The sequence below is a fragment of the Ornithodoros turicata genome, chromosome 9, assembly GCF_037126465.1.
Source record: "Ornithodoros turicata isolate Travis chromosome 9, ASM3712646v1, whole genome shotgun sequence".
Lineage (NCBI taxonomy): Eukaryota > Metazoa > Arthropoda > Arachnida > Ixodida > Argasidae > Ornithodoros > Ornithodoros turicata.
The window spans coordinates 35,672,813-35,682,405 of NC_088209.1; the positions used below are offsets into that span (position 1 = coordinate 35,672,813).

The following is a 9,593-nucleotide window of genomic DNA, read 5'->3' on the forward strand; positions in this document are numbered from 1 at the left end:
TTATCAAATACATTGCCAATTTGATTTGCGTGCAAGGAAAACGCATGCAGACCTTCATTTTTCTATGTAGTTTGTTATCTGCACAAACATAATCCATTCCACCATTTAAAAAACGGTAAAATGTAAAATAAAAACGAAAAGTATGTGTGCCTATCAGTTTCCTGCTTCATACAATCATGTAATTCTTAAAACCCAATCACAGAACGATTACTAACTGCCAACGGAGAAAACAATGTAAAAATGTACTAGAATCATGTATTGGGGAGAATCAGAGAGACAGAGCAACCTATCGCGCCTTCAACAACTTTATTGCGAGATGATGAACGGAAAGTTTCATCGCCAGCGGCGATACTCTACACTCTTAAAAATGAACTTCACCGCATAGCACTCTCCTAGCCAACCATTATCTCGAGTGATATCGCTATGTGCCCTGATTTGTTCAAAACGGTAGGCGTACGCCTTTTTGTGACACTTATGCGGTTCATAATTGTCACAAAAATGGCGTGCGCCTCCCGTTTTCAGCAAATCAGGGCAGGTAATGATATAATTCGAGATAATGGTTTGCTACGAGCGTGCTATGAGGTGAAATTCATTTCTAAGAGTGTACCCTATTGCTGGTGTTGATGTGGGAAATGAAATAATGAGCCCCTTCACAATAAGGATCGAAGTCACGTGGTATACAGAAAGGTGAAGAGAGCTTTGAGGGCAGAGCGTTGGTATGCTGGATGTGGCCAGGGACCATGCAAACAACTGTGTGAGGACAAGCAAGCATGTGTCTGTCCGTGTTCCTAACTTCTGACTGTATAGAACAGCATGACAGTATTGTCGTTAACATCTTGTCAACAATTCGAGCCTGTCAGCAATGAAGTTTCACCAAAAATGCCCCTGCAAGACACAAAAATTATTTCGTCGTATTTCCCCCAATTTTCCAGTTGGGTACTCGAGTACTTGGCGAAAAAGCACTAGAAAAAAAAGTATTAAAGTATAATACAAAGTACACAACTATACGTAATTACTCAGGAATGGTATTTGGGTATGGCTTGACGACTTATTGGTACCTGAAGTACTCCTCCCACTTCCCATCCCTGACTGAAGTAATCTTGTCAGGTATGTCCACGCGTGCCTCGAATGTTTCTAGTGTTTGCCCTGTCTTCCGAGGGTCGTACGATGAGTTGATAGATAACAGCGGTTTAGGAGAAGGCGGGAAGATTGCTACGTCTCCACGAATGTGGCAGAAGCGCCTTCGTATCCACATATCGCGACAAATCACTTCCGATGGGGCCACGTCAACCAATCCACTGGCCGGGATGAGTGGGAGGCGGTGTGTGATAACTCGATACGACGCGCTTCTGTCGTATTACCTAACAGGAAAGAAACCAGACATTTCTGTTGGGCGCATGTTCAATCTGGAGCATCAGTGATTGAACAAAAAAGATAGGAACTCTCAGCGCTGCAGAGGTCCGCGACGTTGTGTGCGCAGAATTCACCTTGATGACTTTAATATCATTTATTTTATTTTATTTGTGTAACCCTAGGCCAAACCGTATAACGTACCCTAAAATGTTACGTGTCATTTTTTTTTCTTCTTCTTCTTCTTAATTGCCAGACACATAAGCGACCGGAAAGGCGTACCTTCAGTGTCAAAATAAATAAAAATAACATCAAAATAAAAAGCATACGGGATACGTAAAAGCCTCCTTCGACAATATTAAACATTATACAAGGTCGCTTCTAAATTAGGTTGCACATTCTTCAAACTGAGCAGCATATTCTTGCAGAAGCTCCTTACGAAACACTCAATCGATAAATGTTTTTTTATTTATCTTGTTTTTATTTTATTATTATTATTTTCATTTTTTTTTTCTCTAGTAGCGTACTGCTTGCGACACGGTTGTCTGAAATCAGCACCCCGTGGTTTATCCCATCACAAACCTCGAGGTGTTGCAAGATCATTTATTTCGAGTAAGAAACACGTGCACCATATGATCCAGCTTTAAATACAATATTGGACCAACATCTTCGAGGGCAATTAAGGAAATATATTGGCTGCAGAACCACTGAAAGGCGATTTCAGACAACCGTGTCACGAGCAATACGTAGGTGTTCTCTCTATCTCACTTTTTTTTTTTTTTTCTATGATGCTGGTAGTGCATCATCATCATCATCATCATCATCATGCAACCTCTGGGTAGCTATGGCCTCACATAGGGGCGCTATCGCGAGGTTACAAAATAAAAAAAAGATTACTGATTATTTCCTCGCATCTCCATATATTTTTTTTTCAATCAAAGGTGATTGAACCACCCTGCACTGTGTGAGAACGCAGGCACGAGCTATAGCGAACTTCGCGGAAATCAGAATATGTGTTCTCGGCGCACGGACGTTTCGACGCCGAGAGGTATCGTAAAATGGACATTGGGTGACTACGTATATGAAGTGTGTCTTCCGGAGTGTCGGAGATGTTGCATAGCGAAGTTGATGTGAGCTTCATTCTGTAGAGCGTTCTCCGTGAGTATAGAACTGACGATGAAAGATGAAAGTGAACTGATGAAAGATAGAACTGACTTAGGCGGATTCTGTGGATGACTATTTGCAGTGTTCTCTCCAGGCTTCTTGGGACAATAAGACGTTCTCAAATGCTGATATGAAAATGAGACGCTGAAGGAAATGTTCAGTGACGCTCCTGTCTGAGCTACAGGTGCCCACATCAAGGACATCACACAGCTCCAGAAACCATTCAGATATTAGAATAAGAAGCGGAAAGGTCTCTCGGCGTAATCCCGTATAAATATGTCCATACATACGTCGAGAACGAGGCTATTTTTACTCTTTAGTGCGGCGTACCTCCGAAAGACTATTGGAAACTGTTGACATAGAAGCTCGAGCTCTTTTCCGTGTCAAGAGCTTCCAATAGTGTCTAAGAGGTACGCCACTAAAAGCATCCTCATTTTTGGCACTTGAGTTTTCACGGTCCCAGAGCAGACGTGGTGTAATAACACCCTTGCCACACATACGGGCAGTCTTCAAGGACCTCTGAAACCAGCGGCCATTGAACAACATACAACACCCCCTATACAATACCTGAAGGTTCGTCAACGCAAGCCCGAGGCAATTCCCCAATTGCCAATAAAATATTGAAAAGCCAGAAGGTACGGGTATCCCCTACAGATGGTATCACACTCCCCTACCCTCTTGAGATGAGAGTCTTGCGCAAATCCCTTCCCTCGGGATGCCCTGTCTTGCACGGGACACTGCTGCGAAGCAGGACGGCCCTTGTTTTTTTTTTTTTTTTTTTTTTATAAGATGATGATTCGCTAGAACTTGAGTTGGATTATGGACAGAACGTTCCATTCTCCATACTCCCATATTCTCCTGCTACTGCATGCATGCTATCCGCCGTCAGTGATTTACCCAGAATTTCGTCCTTGGGGGGTGCTGTGCTCCGCAAGGGGTTGTATTTACATGCTTTTGACAAAATATTGAACACAATCTCACAAAATTTTAGGGAGGTCTCCTCAAGATTTTCTCTTTTTTTTTTGGTGGGGGGGGGGGGCGGGAGGGAGCTGTAGAGGGGTCTGGATAAATCACTGCGCTATCCGTTGTGTCGGTTCCGATTTCCCGCATGGCCCTCTTTTTTTTTTCTCTCTCTCTCTCTCTCTCTCTCTCTTCTTCTTTCTTTTCTTTTTTTTTTTTTCTTTTTGAAAAAGACATGCAGATTAGCCCGTGGAAGTGGAGTTTCCACATGGATGCTCGTTCGCGCAAGTGTTACAGTTTCCGCATCCATTTTTCATGGAAGCAAGAAACGTTATACGTTCGTGTGAACGAGTCCCAGCGCGGAAAGGGAGCAAAAGTAGAAAGTAACTGTCCTGAGGCTGGAATAAACAAGCAGACAAACACAACACAAAGCCTCTATATGCCTCAGACCATGAACAGTAGAAATAGAGTTCAAATCCCGCCGCTTTAGCTGTCTGGCTCTTTTCGTTCGACGACTGCCATATTTCTACTGTTAGGGCGAACTTCTTATATACGCTTTATCAAGAGGTTCTATCTTTCTCCACGCAACGGAGTAATTTTATAAACATACAAATTATAAAAGCGCCGTCCAGTCCACGAAGGAGCTGGATTTGACTGGATAGGCAGAATATAGTTCAAGCGTTTAGGAGCGCCTTGTTCTATTGGCAAGCTTCACTGCAGAAATGCACTCGCGGCGCTCGGTGACGCAGTCGGCTGTGTGTCCTCCTGCTGATCCCAAGATCGTGGGTTCGAACCCCGTACGTTAAGGAACTCCCCAGGTGAGCAAAACTAATCCACGGACCCGACCACTGTGGCGTCGCCCATGATATCGTAGTTGCCTCGCGACGTAAAGACTGGAATTATTATTATTAGAAAGTGCACTTTATCAGACATTGTTCTATTGACCTGATGACGTGCAGGCTTCTGCACGAAAGCTTCTCAACAAAATTAGATGCTCCTGACCGTTTGAACTGTCGAATAATTTTTGCACACAGCCTGTGGTGGGTCAAACAACCGCCCTCCTTTCTCTTTGCTGTAGTTTCCTTCTGAGACATCTAGTGCACTGCGCGGCTACTCTTTGCAGAAGGGCTTCGCAGCATTTGTTTCCACGTGGTGGACGCCGCGCGCTGGCGTTGAGGGGCTGAAATAGCCCATGCGCCCAGGACCTCGGCTGGGTCCTCTTCCACAGCGTTTCTTCGTCCAGAAGAAGCGGCAGCCCTCCGGCCACGCTCTCGACCGGAACCGGCACGACGTCCAGCGCACCAGGGACTCGACGAAGTACCGTTCAGCACGGTAATGCGAGCAGGTCAAACCTGTGGAAGACGTGCCATGAAACCCGGTTAAGTCCGCGAAGACGTGAACGGTATGAAGTGCACAGTCAACGCCACAAGGCTTACCTAATGACTCATCTCACCCCTTTGCAACGTGGACATATAAAAATCCCGTTGTAATGACTAATTAATTAATTACGAGTCAATTTACACGTAAAAAATGCAATATAAGATCGGCATATATGTCGTCTCCTTGAGACGATAGATCGCCGCAGTCGATTTCGAGCAGGGGTTTTCTGTGCGCTACCAGAGACTGTGCCCATGCGGCACTGCCCAAAAGATCTTCAGGGAATAATATATAGGAACCATAGCCTTGGTAGCCGTGCACGACGAATTTTGCAACTTACTTCTTTCACATCCCTTCTGCATGATGCCTCCATTTGGATAATAGTCAACGTGCCCGAAAGGTCGTCTGATGCCGACGTGCCCCGCCAAGAGGTTTGTGCCTGCACTAGTGTGCACTGCATCGAGATACAGGACGTCTTTTTTCCTCGGTAGGACGTTGTAAGACTCAAAAAATGGCGCTGCACAGTCCAGGGCTGGAAATGAAACAAGATGGACGTAAGGCTATGCTCCTATAGACATGGCTCCAGATGCGCGGAGTAACTGCAACGTGCTTTACCCGAAAGCCTCCCAAGTTTGACCTTGTAGTGCTCGGCGAGTCTCCGCGCCGCGAATCCGAACATCTGGGCTCCGAGGCTGAACCCGATGAGATGAACGTTCCAGGGTTGCACTGCCCCGTTGCGTACCAGGGCGTTCACCAGGTACGCCACTTCGCGACCCACCAGCTCCGAGTTTGAGCAGGCTTGGACGTAGTCCGGAAGTTTTGCACCTCTGTTCCAGTCCACGACGACCACATTCCCGTCTTCCTGGGATAGAGTTGGTTCACCTTCCAACACTCATGAATGAATTCCTAGCTCTGCGCGTTTGCACGATATGTTTCCCTACGTTTGCATGCACTAACGTCGTGAGCGCCAAATGCAACTACCGCTACTAAACACGCTTACCCCCCCCCCCACTACTGGGAAAAACTCCTGGGAACCCCCATGACTGAAACTGGTGCATGATGTTACCTTCTGCTCCGCAACACAATGCATCAGTTTCTTTGCTACCCTACCTGAGCGCGGCAATGCCGCCTTATCGCAGTATAAATTATTTACACTCACGAGTCGCAAAAATGCTTCCCGCATCTGGTGGATATAACTGACGTTGCCGTTTCCATCCAGTCCATGCGTGAGCAGCTTGAGCGGAGCGCCAACCCTGAATTCCCTGGGCAGTGTCATCCCATCACCGTAGATCCGTAACGGTGCTCGTCCTGCACGCGACCACAACTGAAAATCTGTGCGTATCGCTGATGGCGACAAAGGGAACGTCTTCGTGTGAGCCATGGGGCCATTTCTGTCGAAGCAACCCACACTGTCGTAGCATACCTGGGAAGGAAGATTATTATTATTCTTACATGAGAACCTACCACGGACCTAACCGCGGAACTCGCAAAACGCATAGTTTCGGATTCGCCAAGAGTAATAGACGTCATCGATAGTTCTGACGTCTGTGTCATGGCAACAACTCGCACGTCTGCGCTCCCCGCCCTAACGTCGGCGGGCTCCCAGGCGCTGTGGTGAGGAGGAAACCCCCGTCGAGGGGCAACGTCGCAAATTAATATTATCAATTCAATCAAGGTTTTCAATTTATCTAAATATCGGTATTTTTATTATTATTTATTATCCGTTTTTATCGTATTTGAATGCCAATTATTTTATTATCAATTATATCAATCTGTGTTTTATAGTATGTAATCAATTAATTTTGTCAAATCAAATTAATTTTATGATGCTTCCACATCGCACGGAGAAAACCACGTTTTAGGAGAACACAGACATAAATTCGGTAGGACGCTGGAAACACCAGACCTTGTCCCCCTAGCGGCACTATAACTGGCTGAGAATATCCCGGGTACTTTAAATGCCGAGACGGGGAGGTGACCTGGGTTCGAATCCCGGAGCCGGCTGTGCTGTCTGGGTGTTTTCCCTGAGTCTCGCTCAGACGCTTTAAGGCAAATGTCGGTACAGTTACCTGTGAAGTCGGCCCAGGAAGCACGATGCCCCCCCCCCTTTCCTGCGATAGTCGTGACGTAGCCCACCTGAGCGTGGCCGCCTACAGGAAGCAGTTGCACCAATACCACCACAGCGCTAATCGTACTGTATCCATCATGTACCCGGCGTGTACCCATCATGTATACGTGCGACGCTGTACATGAACACATTCCGAGACTGAACGAAACACAAGCACAAATAAACTGATAACATGATATACATGCAGATACAGGCAAGCTATGGTCCATACTGAAAAAGCCTGAGTCTGGGCTCAGGAAAAGGCGAGAGGACACAAACAACGGTACGGAACACACGTATGTATGACGGTATGGAGGACGGTAGGGAGCACAAAGAAAGAGACGGGAGCAAAAACGTTTACCCTTTCACGATACTGTGTGTCCTCCTGCGCTATAGCAGCTTCTATGTCCTGGTTGATAGCTTCAAAATCCATCGGCATGCTTGTCGCATACTCGTAGTCTTGGCTAGTGGCCGCTGGAAGCGACACTGTAACAATCAAGACAAGGCGCAGCATTCCGGTAGCTTGGAGCCCCCAGCAGAAGCAGTGATTATCTGTCTGTCGGTCGAAGTTCCGTCCGGCGAAACGGACCCCTCATGGACCTGTCTACCTTGTTTGAAAAATGCCGTTGGTCAAGCTTAAAAGCGATTATGGGGGAGAGACCGGGCGTTTTTTTGTTGACGTATTTCGGGGGTCCTGCTTTGGAAAGATATGCTCACATAGGGAGTCGTCTCCAAAGACCAGGAATGCTTTCCAACAGGTTGTTGTCCTGTGACTCACTAGATATTTTCTTTCTGAATGCCCGTACACGTACGGAGACAACTTTCCAGAACCACCGTGAATGTAGACATTGTGGGACACCTCTCATGTCACCGTCCGTGACGGGACGGGATATGCCTTTGTGCCAAAGCTTCTTCCGGATGTTGTTTTCATCGATGTTTCGTTAATTACTTTTAGTTAATTAACTCGTGTTGTAACGTGCGTTACTTTATGAAGACATATACGCTGAGTTCGGTTTGCAGATATTGCTTAAGAGGCCATACCAGTCGGGGAGCAACTCCGACGCGCGTGACTGAGTGGTTTCGATAAGATAAGCGCTTTTCGTGTCGAGACTGGAACGGGACCAGGGTTCGAATCCTGGCACGGCAGTGCTGCCTGGTTGTGTTATTGTTTTTTTGTTGTTGTTTTTTTTCCTGAAACGGTACAAAAAGGCAAACGTGTACACAGTTCCTTGGCTAGTAGGCACTGGAAGCACGATCACGAGAAGCATGCCGCCTTATGAGTCCTAATCGCGTAGCAGCCTAGCGGCTCTTCGGCGAGCCACTCTTGTGGCGCGCCAAAACTAGGGACCATGCCAGAACAAAACCATGTGTGGCGCTTCCTGAGCATGCGTCGTAGTCGGAGTGAGGTGTCCCGTATGGATGGACGGATACTGTGGCTTTCCCTTTGTAGAGGGCGGCAGCTAGCGCCACCTAGCGACGCGGATACCGTTTCTGAAGCGCTAAAGAAGTGCCCGCTCTGACTCAAAAGGGTTTACAGGGTACAAGGGGGTACAAGGGTACAAAAGGGGGTACAAGGTCAGAAATCTACCTATTGATATCCCCTTGCGTGTTGTAATGGTAGTGTGTATTACGCGCAAGGTAAGGTGGTCTTTTCGACCAGTATGCGCAGGGAATGAAATTCACACATGAGTTACTTGACAGTGGCAAGCTTCAGTTTTTGGGACATCAGGATCATGCGGGAGGCTGATCACCTGGACCTATCACCCAAGATATAAAAAAGGTATCCTTCCACACGGCTCAGGCCACTCAAGGATTGTGAAACGGGCTATCATCATGTCCGCACCTACGGCAGCCTTGGATAAATCATGTACGCATACCCTCAATGAAAGCTTCCGCATGCAGTGAGATAGAATGAGAAGGAGCGGGTACCAAGAAACCTTGTTTTCAGAGATAGCAGAAATCATGCTAAAGAAATTAAAAGGTTCGAATAAGACACGACAACAGAAACCGAGGATGAGACCGGTCAAGCTACCTTCCACGCATAGCATGACGCACAATTAAAAAAAAAAAACAGTAGGAACAAGACACGCACTGCCCAAAAATGTAACACCCCGTCTGGTCATCTGCCAGTTCACTGCAAAAACTGAGGTTGCGAACTACTATTTCAAAAAGCCACAATAGCAAGGCACTTTTCAAAACCAAGTGGATAGGGAGACCCTTGAAGCCTACTTGATAAACAAAGCAGGTGATAAATGTGCAAGCACACCATCTATCCATCTCAAACAAGCTGAGATAATGTTTCTCTATGATGATTTTTAGTGTTCACGTGTTTGTGATATGTTATATAATTTCCTTTAGTTGTTAGTACGCAGCCTTCCCGTCTCGTTCTTTCTGTCCTTGTCTCTTTGCTGCGTTACACGCAAGGTTTGTTTGCCCGTGTGTGTGGCGACATGTTGTGCGTGCCGTAGGGCAGGACTGCGGATAATTTCGACCACTTGGGGTTCTTTTGACGCGTAACGGAAATCTCCGACACACGGTTCTGAAAGCAATATTTACCTCCCCCACATTATAAACTATCAGCCGATTCTTCTTGTCACTAACGGCACCAAAATTATTTCTAATCTGTGGCACTCCG

General features: G+C 46.5%; 1 protein-coding gene across 1 annotated transcript; it reads right to left on the reverse strand.

Moving 5' to 3' along the window:
- Nucleotides 1–4,378: 4,378 nt before the first annotated feature.
- Nucleotides 4,379–7,397, reverse strand: LOC135369464 (pancreatic lipase-related protein 2-like). Its single transcript, XM_064603052.1, has 5 exons — nucleotides 7,320–7,397; nucleotides 6,011–6,274; nucleotides 5,467–5,713; nucleotides 5,192–5,383; nucleotides 4,379–4,826 (listed from the first exon to the last, which is right to left on the reverse strand). Exons 1-5 carry the CDS (start codon nucleotides 7,395–7,397, stop codon nucleotides 4,585–4,587), a joined length of 1,023 nt encoding a protein of 340 aa, XP_064459122.1. The 3' UTR covers nucleotides 4,379–4,584.
- Between the last annotated feature and the right edge of the window lie 2,196 nt (nucleotides 7,398–9,593).